General features: G+C 44.7%; 1 protein-coding gene across 1 annotated transcript; it reads right to left on the reverse strand.

Annotated features, from left to right (window-relative positions):
- Positions 1 to 665: 665 nt before the first annotated feature.
- On the reverse strand, positions 666 to 21425 carry LOC116981860. Its single transcript, XM_033035004.1, has 8 exons — positions 21183 to 21425; positions 13324 to 13516; positions 11944 to 12094; positions 9147 to 9255; positions 8353 to 8489; positions 4463 to 4661; positions 4001 to 4074; positions 666 to 1872 (listed from the first exon to the last, which is right to left on the reverse strand). Exons 1-8 carry the CDS (start codon positions 21415 to 21417, stop codon positions 1615 to 1617), a joined length of 1356 nt encoding a protein of 451 aa, XP_032890895.1. The 5' UTR covers positions 21418 to 21425; the 3' UTR covers positions 666 to 1614.
- Positions 21426 to 21627: the final 202 nt, after the last annotated feature.

Consider the following 21627-nt stretch of genomic DNA (forward strand, 5'->3'; position numbering starts at 1 on the left):
CCGCCACTATACCTCCACCCCACCACCTCATCTCCTCCTCTCCCCTCCTTACGGCTGCTCCAAATTTCTTCCCCACCACCGCTGCTTACCCCCTCCCCTCTCCTTCCCTCCCCACCTCCTCTCCCCACCCTCCACCCCTCGCAACCCACACTGAAACCACTGCCGACTCCGCACAATGACCAGAGCTGCCCCCTCCACCTGCTGTTGGAGTTCCCTGCCGTCTGAGAGATGCCCTGCCCCGCTGCCTCTCTCCACTCCAGTTTCAGCACTACCCTTCCATTCACCGGGACCCTGATACCAACACTCACCCTCCACTCACTGAGACCTCAGGACCAACACTGCCTTATCTCACTGGGAACCTCTGTTTCAGCACTCCCCTCCACCCCCTGGGTCCCCAATTCCAACTTCCCCTCCATTCACTGAGGTCCAAGTTCCATCACTCCCCTCCATTGACCGTGACCCCAGTTTCAACACCTTCAGTCCACTCACTGGGGTCCAGGTTATAATATTCCCCTCGACTCCCTGGGACCCCCATTCCAACACCCCCCCCCCCTCCATTCACTGGGACTCCGAGTCCAACACTCCCCTCCACTCATCACGTCCCTAGTTCTTCCATTGCTTTCTCTCGTTCTGTTACTTGCACGAACCAGAAACCTAACGAGAAATGAGAATGCACAACATTTTTTTTTATGAATTGAATGAGTATTGGAATAAATCTGAAAAACCACCAAATTCCCGAGTGTGCCGGATTCATGGAGTTTTACTGAGCAACAAACAGCCAAAGAGAGACCAAGGGAGAACGTTCCCATTAAGGTCACAGAAAACTGAAAGGAAAGCCGTGCTGGACACAGTGGATGTGGAGAGGATGTTTTCACTAGTGGAAGAATCTTGGATCAGAGCGGGCACCCTCAATATAAAAGGACATACCTTTAGAAAGGAGATGAGGAGGAATTTCTTTATTCAGAGGGTGGTGAATCTGTGGAATGCATGGCCACGGACGGCGGTGGAGACCAAGTTTAGTATTTTTAGTTTAGAGATACAGCACAGAAACAGGCCCTTCGGCCCACCGACTCTGCACCAACCAGCGACCCCCACACATTAACACTATCCTATACACACTTGGGACAAGTTACATTTATACAAAGCCAATTAACCTACAAACCTGTACGTATTTGGGTGTGTGCCGCCCAAGTCTTTGTGTATTTTTAATGCAGAGATTGCCAGGTTCTTGATTAGTAAGGGTAGTGTATTTCTTCAGATACATACCCGTGTGTGACATCTTTTAACATGGGGAGACTGGGGGTGCACAGGCAGCCACCCCGTGGGCCTTGAGAGAGACCTGTCATTAGAATGGAAATGAGGAGGAACGTCTTTAGCCAAAGAGTGAAGAATTTATCGAATTCATTGCCACAGACGGCTGTGGAGGCTAAGTCTTTGGCTAATTTTAAAGTGGAGATTGACAGATTCTGGATTAGCAAGGGCTAAGGTTGTGGGGAGATGGAAGGAGAATGGAGTTGACTCAATGGGCTGAATGGCCTAATTCTGCTCCAACGCCTTATGAACTAATGACAGAGAAGAACCATGAACAGTGGGTGTGAAGCACAACACAACAGCTCAGTCACATAACGCATTGAGTGCGTACAGAGCAGCAAAGAGGGCAAGTATGTCTCCTTGTTTACGGTTCATAAAGCGCAAAGCCGAAGCACTCCCTCTGCCCAGTTGAAATCCAAACTCTTCCAGCAGATGCTGAGTTATTTCAAACTCCTCGTCAGTTAGCTGAGTGATCAGAACCTTCTCAGGATCTTCCTTAACCTCCAGGAGGTCACATTGATATTGAGCAGCCCCCAACCATTTGTCATCAAATATTGTCACCTGGAAATTGAATTAGAATCACAGTCATAAAACGATAACTACAGGAGAACATGAGATAGGAGGAGAATTAGGCCATTCGGCCCATCAAATCTACTCTGCCATTCAATAATGGTTGATCTATCTATCCCTCCTAACCCCATTCTGCTGCATTCTCCCTGTAACCACTGCAATGCTTCAAGCTCATGCTCACACTCTGCACCAGCAATGCAGACAGTCGCAACACCTCAGCCTTCGCCAGTGGCCCTGCAACACCATCCCATAGTTTAGTTTAGTTTGGAGATACAGCGCGGAAATATGCCCTTCAGCCCACTGAGTCCGCGATGACCAGCGATCCCCGCACATTAGCACTACCCTGCACACACTAGGGATAATTTTACATTTACCAAGCCAATTAAACCAAGGAAGCCAAAGTGCTTGGAGAAAGCCCACGCAGTCACGGGCAGAACGTACAAACTCCGAACAGACAGTATAGTAAATACTATCTTCTATATTAAATGTATCTTATATAATCTGTATTTAAAAGTCTGATTAGGCAGTGGGGGGCCTCTCAGACCATTTGGTCATAGGTCACCCACCTTTGCCTGTGAGTGATTGGTGATGGTCGGAGGGGCCGTAGGCGCAGATTAGCAGCCACGCTTCCGTCAGTCTGCCCCAGGGCAGCTGTGGCTACAGAAGTAGCTCACCGCCACCGAGTGTGACTGAGGAGTGAATGAATAATGCGATGTAAAGCGCCTTGAGTATTCTAGAAAGGCGCTATATAAATCCCATCCATAGTGTCGATGTTACATTCTTGTGAAGTGTTGTAATGACATGACTCAAGATTTATGGACTGTTTACTCATCCAAGACCATTGGGCTGGAATAATAATGGATTCTGTATTAAGTTTGATACGTTTAATTATACTCATGTTGGGATAAGAGGAAGGACATATATGAAGGCCAGAAGGTGGTTGGGTGAGGAATATGTGACCTTTGTATGTTGGATTTTTTATGTTTATAAAAACTGAGGTGACTAGGCTTTGAGAAAGAGATGTGGGTCTGTAGATGTAACAATCCTTTGAGAAATGTTGTTAGTGTGGAAACAAAGTCATAAAGTGGCCCATGGAGGAGGTTGGAATGCCATCCCCTAGAGATAACAAGGGGGAGGGAGTGTGAGATGGCCATGGGACCATTATCATTAATCAAGTGGGACATTTATATGACCCTTGTGTGCTGAGAAGATAGGAGATGTGAGTTTGCAAAGACAGAGTAAATTTATATTTTAAAGGTTGTGATAGACAGAGTAAATTTATATTTTAAAGTGTGTAATGTAAGATAATGTTAGTTTAAATATGAATTATAATGAGATCATCTGGCAAATATATATTGTGTTTTAATTAGTATAAATGTTAGATCCCTGTGTTTAGATCTGTAGTTTAAGAAGTTACATTATTTCCAAAGATGTATAGGTTTAATGGGAACAATGTCATGTTAATATAAATTGAGTGATCACTATCTATTATATTTTGAGAAGTGGGTTCTGGGAATTGTCTACTTTTCTGGGATTTCATTTAGTTGGAATGAAGCAATTTTGAACAAAGAAGGCAATGCCACGAGGCTAGCAAGGGGCCATAAAGGGGAGTCATGTGACTTATAACTTTTGCAAATGTGGAAATGTACTGGGAAGGAGGGCATAAGTGGGAGCAAGTGATTGGCTGGTAATAAGGGAATGTTAGCAAATGATTGGATATGGAAATGCAACAGGGGTGGGGCATGGTGATTTGAAAATGGTATCAAAAGCGATGATTCTTTGTTTGGAGGGAGAGAGCGGGAGAGAGCTCCATGTGATTTGATGATGTGGGGAAAACCAACTTATATTTGCAAATAAAAGTTTAAACTTCTTGAAGAATTCTCCGTGTGATCTGAATTAATTTGAGTATTGAAAACCACAACAACAGCATCCGTAGTCAGGATTGAACCCGGGTCTCTGGCGCTGTAAGACAGCAACTCTACCGCTGTGCCACTGTGCCGCCCTATCGGGGCGGATCCAATCCAGTGCAGATCCATTTCCCCGTGTACGACAAATCTGCTGTGTCGTACACGAAAACTTGCTTTATTTCTTTACCTGTTTTACTGGTTTAATTCCTTACCAGCTTTAGCTGTTTGGATATAATCTCTGCCTTAACACTGCTTGCCAATAGGATTAAAGTTTTAGGATCCATCTCTGAAAAAGAAACAGAATCATTCACATTGTCCTGCAAGACACTGTACCTCTCTACTCAAGGAGAATAATTCCTTGAATTTGGGATGAATCAAATCTTTTCTGCACAAGGCTTTTCACTTTCTTCCCAATAGACCGTGAGCCGAGGTGCTTTTTTGTTTCATTTTGTGACCCAAATCATGTATCTACCTGTATTTATAACATATTGTGTAAAAATATTATAGAAATCATCCCTGAAACTCGGCAAGACCAAAACCTGGACATATTTTTAAATTATGAGAAAAACCTCCACTTTTCCGAGTAGTAATTGTCCAATCAAAGCACGTTTGACAATGAGGCGGACGCCAACTGAATAATCCCGCGCTTTGTAAAAATAGACATCAAATCTTACCGCTGAGTGACTGGATGAGAATGTTTATCGCCCGGATGATCCCTTCGGACTCTGCGGTGAGAGCGAGAGTTTTTCCTGGTGGATTTTCCTTCTTAATTCCCAACAGATCCAACATCTTCTCCACACATGCTCTGTTATCTTCCTCCGCCTGATCCAGCACTTGGAAGTCAGGCTGCAGATCATCCAAACTTTGTTCCAGCTGAGAAGGAACAGCATGGACAGCAAGTGAAATAAAACACACAGATCAGACTGCCCTGCATTCGCTCCATCTACACTTCACATTGCCTCAAAAATATAGTCAACATAATCAAATTCTTGCCTCAAACCGGTCATTCCTGCACCCGTCCAGTAGAAGGTACAGGAGCTTGGAAGTGCACGTCACCAGACTCAGGTACAGCGTTTTCCCCTCTGTTATTACGTTTCTGAACAGGACCTTCCATAAGCTAGTGTAGAAACATAGAAAATAGGTGCAGGAGTAGGCCATTCGGCCATTCGAGCCTGCACCGCCATTCAATATGATCATGGCTGATCATCCAACTCAGTATCCTGTACCTGCCTTCTCTCCATACCCCCTCATCTCTTTAGCCACAAGGGCCACATCTAACACCCTCTTAAATATAGCCAATGAACTGGCTTCAACTACCTTCTGTGGCAGAGAATTCCAGAGATTCACCACTCTCTGTGTGAAAAATGTTTTTCTCATCTCGGTCCTAAAAGACATCCCCCTTATCCTTAAACTGTGACCCCTTGTTCTGGACTTCCCCAACATCGGGAACAATCTTCCTGCATCTAGCCTGCCCAACCGCTTAAGAATTTTATAAGTTTCTATAAGATCCCCCTTCAATCTTCTAAATTCTAGCGAGTACAAGCCGAGTCTATCCAGTCTTTCTTCATATGAAAGTCCTGACATCCCAGGAATCAGTCTGGTGAACCTTCTCTGTCCTCGCTCCATAGCAAGAATGTCTTTCCTCAGATTAGGAGACCAAAACTGTACGCAATACCCCAGGTGTGGTCTCAGCAAGACCCTGTGCAACTGCAGTAGAAACTCCCTGCTCCTATACTCAAATCCTTTTGCTATGAATGCTAACATACCATTCGCTTTCTTCACTGCCTGCTGCACCTGCATGCCTACTTTCAATGACTGGTGTACCATGACACCCAGGTCCCGTTGCATCTCCCCTTTTCCTAATCGGCCACCATTCAGATAATAGTCTACTTTCCTGTTTTTGCCACCAAAGTGGATAACCTCACATTTATCCACATTATACTGCATCTGCCATGCATTTGCCCACTCACCCAACCTATCCAAGTCACCTTGCAGCCTCCAAGCATCCTCCTCACAGCTAACACTGCCCCCCAGCTTCGTGTCATCCGCAAACTTGGAGATGTTGCATTCAATTCCCTCGTCCAAATCATTAATATATATTGTAAATAGCTGGGGTCCCAGCACTGAGCCTTGCGGTACCCCACTAGTCATTGCCTGCCATTCTAAAAAGACCCGTTTACTCCTACCCTTTGCTTCCTGTCTGCCAGCCAGTTCTCTATCCACATCAATACTGAACCCCCAATACCGTGTGCTTTAAGTTTATATACTAATCTCTTATGTGGGACCTTGTCAAAGGCCTTCTGAAAGTCCAGATATAACACATCCACTGGTTCTCCCTTATCCACTCTACTAGTTACATCCTCGAAAAATTCTACAAGATTCGTCAGACATGATTTACCTTTCGTAAATCCATGATGACTTTGTCCAATGATTTCACCACTTTCCAAATGTGCTGCTATCCCATCTTTAATAACTGACTCTAGCAGTTTCCCCACTACCGATGTGTGACTAACTGGTCTGTAATTCCCCGTTTTCTCTCTCCCTCCCTTTTTAAAAAGTGGGGTTACATTAGCTACCCTCCAATCCTCAGGAACTACTCCAGAATCTAAAGGGTTTTGAAAAATTATCACTAATGCATCCACTATTTCTGGGGCTACTTCCTTAAGTACTCTGGGATGCCTCCTATCTGGCCCTGGGGATTGATCGGCCTTTAATCCATTCAATTTACCTAACACCACTTCCTGGATAACCTGGCTTTCACTCAGTTCCTCCATCTCATTTGACCCCCGGGTCCTCTGCTATTTCCGGCAGATTATTTATGCCTTCCTTAGTGAAGACAGAACCAAAGTAGTTATTCAATTGGTCTGCCATGTCCTTGTTCCCCATGATCAATTCACCTGTTTCTGACTGCAAGAGGCCTACATTTGTTTTAACTAATCTTTTTCTCTTTACACATCGATAAAAACTTTTGCAGTCAGTTTTTATGTTCCCTGCCAGTTTTCTTTCATAATCTATTTTCCCTTTCCTGTCTGTCTGATTCACATCTTCCCCATTGTGGACCTTTAACTGTGTCTCTGGAACTGGTGCCTTAAAATGCTGAGAACTATACTGTGTGTAGGAAGGAACTACAGATGCAGGTTTAAACCAAAGATAGACACAAAATGCTGGAGTAACTAAGCAGCACAGGCAGCATCTCTGAAGAGAAGGAATAGGTGGCGTTTCAGGTCGAGAAGCGTCACTGCCTGAAGAAGGGTCTCAACCCGAAATATTTTGTGCTATCTTCTGCACTCTGTATCTTCCCCTTTGCTCGACCTATTGTTTGGCGTTACTATATATATGTATAGTATATCTGATCTATTTGGATATCATGCAAGAGAAAGCTTTTCACTGTACCTCGCTACATGTGCCATTAATAAACCAACACCTAAACCTAATTTTAAACATTGATCAACTTCTCTGTTCTGTACATCAGGGACCCTTGTGCCAAGCAATGAAACATTTTCCCTTTTCTGATGATTAGTGCAGGGATCTAACACTCATAGAAACATAGAAAATAGATGCAGGAGTAGGCCATTTGGCCCTTCGAGCCAGCACCACCATTCAATATGATCATGGTTGATCATCCAAATTCAGTACCCCGATCCTGCTTTTTCCCGATAACTCTTGATTCCTTCAGCCCTAAGAGCTAAATCTAACTCTCTAGAAAACCTTTCTGAGGCGTTCTATGGCTAAAGCCGAATGCAGAATTCATTTTCTGCTCCAGAGAGGTGCTCCAGCCTCACCGTGCCTTTGGAGAGGGTGCAGAAGTGGTTTACCAGGATGCTGTCTTGATTACAGGGTAATGGACAATAGGAGAAGTTGGTCAAACGTGGGTTACTTTCTCTGGAACGCTGGAGGCTGAAGGGAGACCTAACAAAAGTGTATCAAATATGAGAGGGATAAATAACAGAGACAGTCACATCCTTTTTTTCCAAGAGTGTAAATGTCAAAGACTAGGGGGCATAGCTTTAAGGTGAGAGGGGGAAAGTTTAAAGGAGAGGTGTGGAGCATGTTTGTCACACACACACACACACACACACACACACACACACACACACACACACACACACACACACACACACACACACACACACACACACACACACACACACACACACACACACACACACACACACACACACACACACACACACACACACACACACACACACACACACACACACACACTAGTGAGTGCCTGGAACACGCTGCCGGGTGTGGTGGTGGAGAAGGCCGACATTATAGTGGCATTTAAGAGGCTTTTCAATATGCACGTGAACATGCAGGGAATGGAGGGATATGGATCACGTGCAAGCAGATAAGATTAGTTTATCTTGGCAACATGCTCGGCACAGATATTGTGGGCCGAAGGGCCTGTTCCTCTGTTCACGTCTCTATGTGAACGCAACAGTGCAAGACATACAGTCAAGTATGAGCACCACACTTTGTGTCGAATATTGTATTCCTGTCCATGCTCAGAGCCACGATCCCATTGCGATGAAGAGGGAAAACGCTTGGTACAAACCATTTCATCAAGAACTGCAAGGCTATCACTGTGCCCAAGAATTTCAAGGATCACGTTGAGGAACAGTGGCTTCTTGTCCGCACACATTTTCGTCAGCTCAGCAAGTGAAGCAGCAAGTCGGGGTTTCCGGCCAAATCCTGAAGATGATGGAGAAGATGAAGAAGATTGAAAAGACGGAATCTCTCGTAAAATTTAAAAACAACTCGATTTTGACCTTGACAATTAAAGCCAATATCTGAACAACGCAATTGGAAAATAATGGGACTTGAGAACATGCAAACTCAGCGCAGGCAGCACCCAAGGTCATGATTGAACTCCGGTCTCTGGCGCTGTGAGGAAGTAGCTCTTCCAGCTGCGTTACCGTGCCGACAACACATTATGTACCTACATTGTCCACCATTTATGTTATTATAAACATTTTGAGGAAACATAAAAAGCAAAAAAGCTGTAAGATAGAGAATCAGTAGATTGTACACAAACTCCCACAACAGTCCTCCTCATCTCCTTGGGGCTCACGCAAAATCTGTGTGTTGGGATTTGTGGCAGTTTCAGAGTATAATAGATACAGAATATATATATGTGAAACAGTAAATATGACGCAACTTACTTGACATGTCAGGACCCTGGAAGCATATATCCCAATTTAATTCTAAAGAAACAGAAAAATAGGACCTGGTATTAGCATTGTTATTTGCTCTGTGCCCCAAATGGCTGAAGAAGGATAACCAATTTATTTAATCAATCTGACATTCAAAAAGTTTTTTTTTTTTTGATATTATTATACTTTTACATACCCAGAGTATCACTTGGACTAATCATCAGTTGAGAGACCTTGTACGCAATAGATGTTCCAGCTGGAAAAGTTAACTTCCTTTCTTTACTCACGCTGAGATCAGCTTCAGTCTAAGGCAACAAAGAAAACTACAATATTTAACTGTGAAAGTTAATCCGATGAAAACTGATTCTAGGAAAGTCAATACTCTTGGAGAGAGTGTGAAGACGCCCCAACTATAACGTAAGTGAAAGAATTGCATTTATGTAGAGAGAATTTATATCTATAGAATGAAAAGTCCCATCTTACATAGAAACATAGAAACATAGAAATTAGGTGCAGGAGTAGGCCATTCGGCCCTTCGAGCCTGCACCGCCATTCAATATGATCATGGCTTACGCCAAGAGTATTGATCGCTTTCTGTTTGCGTTGTTGCTTGATTTTAGAAAAAACGCTACCATATATGGTTGTGAATTTTGGCCATCTTACTCAGATTCCTCCTCCGATGATCAGGCCCCGAGGATTTTTCCCATTGATTAAAAATAAAACAGTTATTCGTGTTTAAAAAATCTTGAGATTCTCTCTCCTGTCAATCACCGTGATGAGGAGGTGGGAGGGACTATAAAACCCGGAAGTATGGACTTGGCTTAGTCGCTGCAAGATAGTGAGGGAGAGACCACAATTCTTTTGGAATCTACACAACACTCTAGGAATCGGGAACCTACACAACACTGAGTGTCTACTGAAATGTGCGTGCCCTTCATGTGGTTTTATATGGTTTTATGTGGTTCGGAAACCAGCCCCTTCAGCCCACAACACCCATACTAGCATTCCAGAAAGCCAGCAATATTGGAATGGGTGGAGAGGTGGAATATTGCGTTGGAGGACCAGCCCTCCCGGTTGAAGGTGGGACCCGACAGGTCCCACAGTCTAGCTTTAATTAAAACTATAATGTGCCATACAAATCATACTTTGGACGTTACTTTCGAGATACAGCGTGGAAACAAGCCCTTCAGTCCACCGAGTTCGCGCCGACCAGCGATCACCGCGTACATTAGCACTATCTTACACACTTGGGACAATTTTGCAATTTTTTAACCAAAGTCAACTAACCTACAAACCTAAGATAGACACAAAATGCTGGAGTATTTCTCCAGTGATGCTGGCTGTTCTGTTGAGTTACTCCAGCATTTAGTGTCTATCTTCAGTGTAAACCAGCATCTGCAGTTCCTTCTTATACATGGACTGGCGATGTTTTAGGTCAGGAGCCTTTTTACATATAGGCTTGAAATTCCCCTGTGACAAAGAGCAATGATCCTTCCAACACATAACCTACAAGCCTGTGGATCTTTGGAGTGTGGGAGGAAACTGGAGCACCCGGAGAAACCACACACGGTCACTGGAAGAATATAAAAACATCATATAAACAAGCACCCGTGGTCAGGATCGAACCCGGGTCTCTGGCGCCGTACGGCAGCAACTCTACCGCTGCGCCACCGTGCCGCCCAATCAGAGGAATAAAAGATGAAGAAAGTTGAAGAGGAAATTTAAATTACACTCTACTGCTACATTTCGTGCCTGAGGGGAGAAGGAAAATATTCTCGATAGGTGAGACGGATATGAAAAAGCTGTACAAATATAAGAGGGAATACTGGAAATACACGTTACATTGGTGGAGAGTGGAATTGAGTTAAGGTTTCTGGTCAATGACTTTGATGGATAAACAAAGAAGTGAGTTAATCAACAATTAACGATACAATAGATTCCAAATGGTTCAAATCATCAAACCATTTTCCAAGCTCAATTGCAAATAATCCACCTTAAATTGTCTCAGAAAGTTACACACAAATGTTTTAACTTTTTGTTCAAGAGGGAACTGCAGATGCTGGAAAATCGAAGGTACACAAAAATGCTGGAGAAACTCAGCGGGTGCAGCAGCATCTATGGAGCGAAGGAACTAGGTAACGTTTCGGGCCAAAAGCCTTCTTCAGACTGATAGGAGGTGGCGGGGGGAAGGAAGGAAAAAGGAGGAGGAGGAGCCCGAGGGCTGGGGGATGGGAGGAGACAGCTCGAGGGCTAAGGAAGGGGAGGAGACAGCAAGGGCTAACAAAATTGGGAGAATTCAATGTTCATGCCTACCGGATGCAGGCTCCCCAAGCGTTTTAACTTTTTCTCAGGTTTGAAGGTTAATGAATTGCACACAACTTAATAATGCAAATATTAGTTTTAGTTTGAGAAATACAGCATGGAAACAGGCCCTTTGGCCCACTGAGTCCACACCGACCATCGATCACCCGTTCTTGCTAGTTCTATGTTATCCCACGTTCTCATGCACTCCCTGCACACTAGGGGCTATTTTTACTGCGGCCTATTCACCTACAAACCCGCATGTGATGTGGGAGGAAACAGGATGACCAGGTGGTCACAGGGAGAATGTGAACAGGGATGGTCCAGAGGAAGTTTACCAGAATGATCCCAGGAATGATTGGGTTAATGTATGATGAGCGTTTGACGTTACTGGGCCTGTACTCGCTGGAGGTCATAGCCTCAGAATGAAAGGACGTACCTTCAGAAAGATGAGAAGGAATTTCTTTAGTCTGAGGGTGGTGCATATGTGGAATTAATTCCCACAGATGACTGTGGAGGCCAAGTCAATGGATTTGTTGAAGGCGGAGATTGATAGATCCTCGATTAGTACGGGTGTCAGGGGTTATGGGGAGAAGGCAGGAGAATGGGGTTGAGAGCGGAAGATAGATCAGCCAACTCTACCAGCGGCTCTACCAGTCCCACTTGAAGCCAAGTAAAAAAGTTATACTCCCCTTCAGAAGTTCCATTAGAACTTTCATTCCTGTTTCAGCCTTAGCTGAGTTGTTTACAGAACATGCGTGTTCCGTCTCTATCACTTCCAGTATCACATAAAGCATATTATTCTTCATCTGTTTCACAAACGGATGTTCTCTGTTCACTTTCCTGAAAAGATAAAGTTAGGAAGAATGGTACTAATTAATCAGTTCTGACAAAAGAGGAAATGATGGCATAAGTTAGACAATAGTTTTGCAATTCACCCGACATCAAATTCAAGATTCTCACTAAAGTCGTCAATGAAAATATCAACAACTTGAATCATTCTGTGTGTAATAATCCAAGTGTATGTTATATTAAGCAAAGTTAGAGCAAGTTGTACAAAATCATGAGAGGAATAGATCAGGTAGATGCACAGTCTCTTTCCCAGAGAAGGGGAATCAAGAACCAGAGGACATAGGTTTAATGTGAAGGGGAAAAGATTTAATAGGAATCTGAGGGGTAACTTTTTCACATAAAGTGTTGTGAGTGTATGGGACGAGCTGCCGAATTAGGTAGTTGAGGAAGGTATTATCACAACATGTACTAAATATTTAGACAGGTACATGGAAACAACAAGTTTGGAAGGATGTGGGTGAAACGCAGGCAGGTGAGACTAGTGTAGATGGGCATGTTGGTCAGCGTGGGCAGGTTGGGCCGAAGGGCCTGTTACCATGCTGTATGACTCCAGAACTCTTTGCCTCAGCCAAATGTCAAAGCAGTAAAATTTTTTGAATGTTTCTGAATATCAGAAAATCTATTTAAAAAATGCACAATAATAAACATCTTACTTTTCTTAAAAGACAAGTTAAAGCAAAGCTGAATCTGACAGATAATGCCAGCGGTTTTCACTGTTGAATAAGCTAGCAAAGTACAAGAGGCTGTCAAACGCCACATTGAAATGAAAAATACACCATCTGTGAGTAATAATCAACCTGCTGGAGGAACTCAGTGGGTCAGGCAGCATCTGTAGAGGGAAATAGACAAACGACACTTCAGGTTGGGAGCCTTCTTCATTGATGTTGTCAGCTTCTTTTGGATTGGTAACCTGGGTTTGTGTGAGTTTAGTCTAGTTTAGAGATACAGTGCGGAAACAGGCCCTTCGGCCCTTCTAGTCCACGCCGACCAGTGACCCCGTACACTAGCCCTATCCTACACGCGAGGGACAATTTACAATTTTTATAGAAGGTAATTAATCTACGTCTTTGGAGTGTTGGAGGAAACCAGAACATCTGGAGAAAACCCACGTGGTCACAGGGAGAACGTACAAACTCCGCACAGACAGCACCCGTAATCAGGATTGAACCCGCGTCTCTAGCGCTGTAAAGCAGCAACTCTACCACTGCACCAATGATTACCTGTCTTTGACAACATCCAGCAGCGTGCGTTCAGAGATTGTGTGCTTTCGCATTTCCACACTTGACATGGTGTCTGAGGAATTTCCTGAGACGTGCGCTCCTACATCAACATAGCCGGCATCCACACCCGCTTGGGCACTGAGCGAGGCGCTGGAAGACTCAGAGAAGCAGGCAATGATAGAGCTACTCAATCCTAGGAAAAGAAAAGACATTGACTGCTAGCTCTTGCTCGCTATTTTCTGTTACAACGCCGGAGAACTGGTCAGTGTTTATTAACCACACAGTGATATCAACATCTGTTGTCCGCACATGGGAACAGGAAGTTGCTGTTGGTGATACTGGTCTCTCCTGAAGGAGCATTATTGCAAACTTCTCAGATAACAGAGAACGCCTCTCTGGCCCGGAAAACTGGGCAGGATAATATACAAAATCTATCTGGAGTCACATTTCCTCATCATGTTGAAGTCTCGCCGGTCGGCGTAACCGGGAGGGAGCTGGAGATGTCGGACGTGAGGAGCAAGGGCCGGTGGGAGGGTGAACCGGGACAATGTCTCCAGAACCTTCAAGGTCGGCTGCAGGAGGCGCCACTGGGCCACAAAGATGGCCGCGTGAGGAGGGGGATGTGGGTTGGCGGGAACTGCTCCAATACATCGAGCGCACGGGACAACCGGACTTTGAATAATGGCGCCAAACATGGTGGCGCCCGCATGTGTAGTAAATGCAAACAGAATTTCACTGCACAGTTGCACATGTGACAAATCATGTACTGTTGAACCATTGATCTAGTAAAATATTCACAATCTGTTAAATAATGAGACTGTTCAACTTCAACATGTATTTCTTTGCTTTCTGTGAAATGTAATTGGAAAATATTCATTTTTATTTCCTGGTTTGCTGACTTGATGTCTGCACAACGCACGATACCCTGGTTCCTTACAGATGGTGTACACCGTGAATGGTCTCTGAAAACCCAAGTCGGAATCAACGTTTGGTTTGCACCCATCGTGGGAGGGAGAATAATAGAAATAGAAAATAGGTGCAGGAGTAGGCCATTTGGCCCATCAAGCCAGCAAATATTATGATGGCTTATCATCCAAAATCAGTACCCCGTTCCTGCTTTTTCCCCATATCCATTGATTCCTGTAGCTCTAAGAGCTAAATCTAACTCTCTGTTGAAAGCATCCAGTGAATTGGCCTCCACTGCCTTCTGTGGCAGAGAATTCTACAAATTCACAACTCTCAGGGTGAAGTTCCTCATCTCAGTCCTAAATCTCTTATTCTTAAACCATGACATCTGGTTCTGGCGTCACCCATATTGGGAACATTTTTCCTGCACCCAACCTGTCCTATCCTTTAAGAATTTCAGATGTTTCTATAATAGAGTTTCAACTGAGGGCAACGGTATTGTAATTTTAGACTATAGAAGGAAACTTAACCGTACACTTTCTTCACTCTATCTTCCAATTTCTGCTCGCAATTATTAAACCCAAAAGGACAAAGACACAACAAAACATTTAATAGAAAGACTAGACTAAGTGGGACCCGTTGGGTCCCAGCTTCACACGGAAGGGCTGGTCCCCCAACGCAATATTCCACCTTTCCACCAATTCCAATATTGGTAGCCAGTGGGGGGGGGGGGGGGGGGCTATCTGGAGCACTAGTATGGGTGTTGTGGGCTGAAGGGACTGGTTCCCAGAGGGCTAGTATGAACATTGTGGGTCAAATGGATTCTTGGGCTGTCAGCTCAGTCACTCTGAGCTGGTGGGCTGGCAGTTGACTCACGGCTATTCCTTGAAATTCCACTTCAGGTAGGGTGCAAGGCCACCAAACTCAAGTGCAGTTAGGTTCATGCCACTTCAGGCAGGGTGCAAGGCCACCAAACTCAAGTGCAGTTGCATGCCAATTCAGGCAGGGTGCAAGGCCACCAAACTGAAGTACAGTTGCATACCACTTCAAGCAGGTGCAAGGCCACCAAACTCAAGTGCTGTTTCATACCATTTCAAGCAGGGTGCACACCACATTTTCAAAGCAACCACATTTTTAAAGCAACCACATTTTCAAAGCAACCACCATTTTCATTTTCATAGCAACCACATTTTCAAAGTAACCACCATTTTCATTTTCAAAGCAACCATATTTTCAAAACAACCATATTTTGAAAGCAACCACCATTTTCAGTTTCAAAGCAACCACATTTTCAAAGCAACCATCATTTTCATTTTCAAAGCAACCACCATTTTCATTTTCAAAGCAAGTACCATTTTCATTTTCAAAGCAACCACCATTTTCATTTTCAACAAGCCAAAAACAGCTTTTGCATTTTCAATAAGCCAAAACAGCTTTTGCTTTTTCAAACCAAAAAACACTTTTGCATTTTCAAACCAAAAAACACTTTTGCATTTTGAAACCAAAAAACACTTTTGCATTTTCAAACTACATATTCAAATCACATTAAGGGCACTGACAAGTCAGTAAAACCACTCCCAGTTTAGTAAACATGTGTTCAGTGTTATTCACAGCTCAGACTGAGAGTCGTGACCTGTCGCTCCCCCATCTTGCAGGGAACTGAGGCACCTCCACACTTCCGGGTTTTATAGTCCCTTCCCCCTACCACCAGAAGGGGCGTGGCCTTCATGGCATGATTGACAGGAGAGAGAATCTCATCATTTTTTTGAACATTAATAAGTCTTTTATTTTTCATTGATGGGAAAATTACTCTTGTCCTGCACAGCGAAGGGGGACTGATTAAGATGGCCAAAAATTTACAGCCGTAAGTGGTAGCGTTTTTTCTAAAATCAATATGCAGTGCAAACAGGAAGTGGTCAAGATCAGAGTTTCAATTATATAGATTAAACAAGAACTCATCGTTTGAAGTTTGATCTTTATTTTATGAGTAGTTGGAGTGAGAGACTACGTGAAGAACCCGCCAGCCTGCATGTGCGTCAAACTTCAAAGCAACTGTATGAAACCACAGACCACTTGCACCAAATTAAACTATAGAAAGATTAATAACGCTTGACTTACCGAATGATCTTTATGAGATTCAAGGTTGGGAGTGGAGGGCACTTAGTCCCTCACTCCAACTTTTCATAAAATAAAGATAAAACTTCAAACGGTAAGTTCTCGTTTAATCTTTCTATTTTATATTAAAGTCTCGTGAGAGACTGCGTGAAGCCTTCAAAGCTCTGTGGTTTCATGCAGTAAACCAATCTGTATGTGAAAACACTAAACAGATAAACCATAAATGGTAGAAAAGACATGGGCCATTAACAACATGATGCTAACTTTACATACATGTACATCGCCTTTCGTTGGACCACAGTCCCAATTGCCTTTGGGTTAGACAATAGCTCATGCAACACTGTTCAGAATTCTATCTGCAACTGTCCAGACATGTTCAACAAAATTGTATAACTTCTGAAAGTGCGCTTATCTGAGCCTCCTGCTGTTGCAAGAAAGTGATCAAAAGGGAGTATCCATTCTATTGGCTGCTGACGAACCAGCAGCCCTGGTAGAGTGAGACTTGAAATGATTTGTATTCACTCCTGCTTTCAGCTGCTTACACTCTATCCATCTTGAAATAGTCAGCACCAACAATCTCTTGAGAAACTATTATATAATTGTGAAACTATATATGTAAGACTGATGAAGGAACTGGGGATCAGCGGACAAGCCCTAGGCCATGCCATCAATGAAACATCATGGGTGGCAGAGCAGAGTAGCCAGTGGCTCTGGCCGAAGAGGAAAGACCCTATTTGGTCTCCCAAATAACCAACTAGACAGATGCAGAGGGTGGGTGGTTCTGGGACACCAGAATGCACCGCTGAGCCCACTGGAGACGTGGGTTCAATCAGCAAAACATCGATGAAAGTATGTGCCCATTTGATAACCCCAATGACGTGTCTGCCTAGCCTTTCTCAACATCGGAGGAGCATAGGTGAGTGCATAAGGCTCCCATCACCACCGGGAGCAAGTTGACATTTGGCACTTTAGATTTTTAACAACTTGTCCTCTGTATTTGGAAACATTTACCCTGGAATTATTCAGTGACTGCCGTGAATAGAATGGCTGACAACAAGGGAAAGACCCTGTGACTGCTGGAAAGACAGCTGACAGGAGGAAATAGACCCAACTGGGGCAGGCATGGGCTAGCTACCCAAGTCAGCAGGATCCAATACTATTCAGTATTTTGGAGATACCCGCTTCTGGCTACGAACAGAATTAATGAAACAATACCCCTAGAGTCTGCGAGAGTGGGGGCGGAAGATGACTCATTGATGGATATCGATGAGCAGCGCTATAGACCAAGGAACGGAAAAGACCATGAGCAATACATGAACTCAACAAGAACCATGCGCACAATCAGCATCCGAGAAGAGTCTGCGGCTGGATGAAAATAACATCTTCAAGGGGCTTGAAAATACATCAAGGAAAGAAAGAGTGCTTGAGAGAGGGAAAACAGGGACCTCACATTGATAAGTATTCCCTGAGAAGTCAATCAAGTCAGTTGAATGAAATCCAGTGACTGGAGTCTCACCAAAGTTCGCAGGGCATCAGCCCCCCCGATGAAGGAAACCCAAGCACAGTTACGCAGGCAGAGGAAGATATGGAGCCCATCCAGCCAAGAAAACCTGCAATGGAGGACAAGATAAGCGGAAGAAAATCTCGCGTGAAATGGCCTGGAGCCTTGGAGAAGAAAGAATGGGAGACCATAAATGCAGATCTGACCAGTATCCTACAGGGTGTAAGGGGTACAGTTGAAAGAAAGCTTGACAAGATATGGGGACATCATCTATAGCTATCGAGCAGAACAAAATGGAATAAGGGAGAAAAAGGAAAAGGCACCAGCTTTGGAAAGCAAGTCCAGATGGCAAAAGGAGATGGAATGCCTAATCCGGGAGAGATGGCAGCTCAAGAAGCAGTGGAGGAAGGCATCTGATAGTGAGAAGGAGGGCATCAACATTCTCCAGGGAAACATCAAAAGTCGTTTAGCAACCCTGAGACGAGTAGAGTATCTGCGGAACATTCAGAGGTTGCTGTGCAGGCCACCCAGCCAACGTCTCTGAGCTCGTGCAGGTCGTGCCTGCCAGCGTCTCTGAGCCCGGTGAGACAGGCTGCCCCTTCGGAGCCATGTTGGAGCTTACTGTGCAGGTCGCGCCTGCCAGTTACTCCGAGCCTGGTTCGACAGGCTGCTCCTTCGGGGCCTTGGCAGAGCATATTGTGCAGGTCGGGCCTGTCAGTTTACTCTGAGGCCAGCCAGCCACCTGCTCCCTTCCGGAGCCTGAAGGTTGGTAGCTGTACAGGCAGCGCCTGTCAGCCTCTCTGAGCCCACTGCATCTATTTTCAGAGCCAGCGGGCCGTTCCTGAAAGAAAAAACGCTTACCTGCCGGAGCATTTTCGAATGGCTCCGAATCCTGCGCCATACGACGACGCATTTGAAGTGCATGCGGGCTGGCGGATTCTTCACGCAGTCTATCACAAGGCTTTGATATAAAATGGGTGGTTCACTGTGAAGGTTAAATATTCCCTGATGTTCACGAAGTTATGGTGATACTAAGAGATGTTTTTAACCCATTCACACGATGTTCAGTTTAGTTTACAGACAGCATGGAAACAGGCCCTTCAGCCCACCAAGTCCGTGCAATCTGCAGTTTCTTGGAAATGGCGCCAAAACATGGTGCTTCTCGCATGCGGGATCAGTGGATCTACTGGACTCTTTGCAAGAAAGAATTTCACTGTGCGTTTGCACTTCGCACTGTGACAATAAAAGGACCATTGAACCATTGACATTTGTACCAATGGCACCTTTTCATTGTGACTTCATTTAATTATTTCATTTTTAATTTTCCAGTCGTCAGAGTGTGACTTTGGAAAGTGGACATTGTTCTGGGGACCAGAAATAGTCTGAAGGAAGATCCCGAGCCGAATTGTCAGCTGTTTATCTCTGGCAACGGTCCCCAAGTGCCTGAAAACAGCTACCATAGTCGAAAAAGTCTAAAGTCACCAACCTGAATGACTACTGCCCGGTTGCCCTAACTCCAATACCCATGAAGTGCTTTGAAAGGCTGGTCCTCTCCCACATCAAATCCAGCATCCCTGCCTCACTGGACTCTCATCAATTTGCGTACAGGGCAAATAGATCAACAGAGGATGCCATCTCTCTGTTCAAAAGGGAACTGCAGATGCTGGAATATCGAAGGTACACAAAATTGCTGGGGAAACTCAGCGGGTGCAGCAGCATCTATGGAGCGAAGGAAATAGGCGACGTTTCGGGCCGAAACCCTTCTTCAGAATGCCATCTCTCTGGCTCTTCACACTGTCCTGACTCGCCTGGAAAGACAGGGCACGTACATGAGGATGCTCTTCATAGACTATAGCTCTGCATTCAATACGGTCATCCCCACCAAGCTCACCACCAAACTCCACCAGCTAGGCCTCAGCTCGCCGATATGCGATTGGATCCTGAATTTTCTGACGGTGCGACCGCAGGCAGTGAGACTGGGCCCGCACCTGTCCTCCAATATCACCCTGAGCAACGGCACACCAAAGGGCTGTGTACTAAGCCCCATGCTCTACTCCCTCTTCACACACGACTGTGTTCCTGCATTCGACACCAACACCATCGTGAAGTTTGCAGACGACACAACAGTGATTGGGCTGATCACCAACGGTGATGAAACAAAATACAGAGCGGAGGTGCAGAACCTGGCGGACTGGTGCGCACGTAACAACTTGTCACTAAACACCTCCAAGACCAAGGAGCTGATTATTGACTTCAGGAGGTCACATAATGGAGAATATGCCCCAATCTCCATCTACGGGGACAGTGTGGAGAGAGCGTCCAGCTTTAAGTTTCTGGGCACTCACATTTCAGAGGACCTCACATGGTCCACCAACACCGCTGCGCTGGTCAAGAAGGCACAGCAACGACTGTTCTTCCTGAGAACATTAAAAAAGACTAGTCTGCCCCAACAGTTGCTGACAACCTTCTACCGCTGCACCACAGAGAGCATATTAACGTATGGCATCTCTGTGTGGTATCTCAGCTGCACGGATGCGGAGAGGAGAGCTCTTCAGCGCGTCGTCCACAGAGCGCAGAAGATTATTGGGACACAGCTACCAGCCTTGGAGGGCATCTACCACACACGGTGCCTCAGGAAAGCTAACAGCATCCATAAAGACTCCTCACACCCTTGTAACGGACTGTTCGAACTACTTCCCTCTGGCAGACGTTACAAGGCCTTCTACGCCCGAACCTCCAGACTCAGGAACAGCTTCATTCCCAGAGCTATAGCGGCTCTGAATCGGCCCTGCTGAGTGCCCCCCACCCCCCATAGACTGTCCCCCTCGGATGGTCACGTCGCACAGACACATCTGCACTTTAGTCTGTTTGAAATGTTTTGACTATTTTACTGTTCTTTTTACAAACCATATTCTTGGGGTATCTAAATCTAAATGTTAGTAGTTATTTATGTTATGACATCGGATGGAAGCTGCATACCAAATCTCGTTGCGCTTATGTGCAATGACAATAAAATATATTATTATTATTATTATTATTGAGCAAAACACAAAATCCTGGAAGAACTCAACGGGTCAGGCAGCATCTGTTGTTAGGATTGGATGGGCAACATTTCGGGTTGAGACCCTTCTTCACTCTGAAACGTCGTGTGTCCACTTTCCTCGATAAATGCTGCCTGACCTGCTGAGTTACTCCAGCATTTTGTGTTTTATAAAAGAATCCAGCAACAGCAGTTCCTCGTGTCTACATTATTCTGGGTATCTTATTTGTCATCAACTTAACTTGTGGCAAGCTAGACTGCAGTGTGCAGGAAATTGTAAAAAATGCCATATCTTACCAAAATCTAAATCTTGGCCATCAATCAATATATCAGTCAGTGTGAAGGGAGTGGGAACATAATTTTTTCTGCTGGAAAATAGTTGTTTCTTCTTGTTGAGGAGTAGGTGAAGTGGCTTGCAGTTTTGAGAATCATATGGGCTTTTCACAGGAAACAGCGTGAAGCCGTCAGGGTCAATCTCGCTCACAATTTTCTTGGTAGTGCTTTGAAACATGGCTCTAAAACGAACAAACATTAAGCATAACATTAACAATGGAAATACGCGGCATGTTAGGCAGCATCTCTCTGAAGACGGAAACAGAGCCAATGGTAAAGTCAACTACCCTTCACCAAACATAGATTATGACGAAGGCACAAGGAGCTTGAGGTGATGGAACAGGTGATGGAGGAACTCAGTGGGTCATGCAGCATCTGTGGAGGGAAATACAGATGGAGGAACTCTAGG

This window comes from Amblyraja radiata, chromosome 16 (assembly GCF_010909765.2).
Source record: "Amblyraja radiata isolate CabotCenter1 chromosome 16, sAmbRad1.1.pri, whole genome shotgun sequence".
Lineage (NCBI taxonomy): Eukaryota > Metazoa > Chordata > Chondrichthyes > Rajiformes > Rajidae > Amblyraja > Amblyraja radiata.

Excerpts from the sequence above, each read along its gene's own strand:
- LOC116981860 (XM_033035004.1), bottom strand. The coding sequence starts at position 21,417 with ATGTTTGTTCGTTTTAGAGCCATGTTTCAAAGCACTACCAAGAAAATT. Across the intron at positions 4,662-8,352 it reads TTGCAGTTCTTGATGAAATG|CTGGAACAAAGTTTGGATGA; the intron begins GTTTGTACCAAG and ends GTTCCTTCTCAG. Across the intron at positions 4,075-4,462 it reads TCTCATCCAGTCACTCAGCG|AGATGGATCCTAAAACTTTA; the intron begins GTAAGATTTGAT and ends TTTCTTTTTCAG.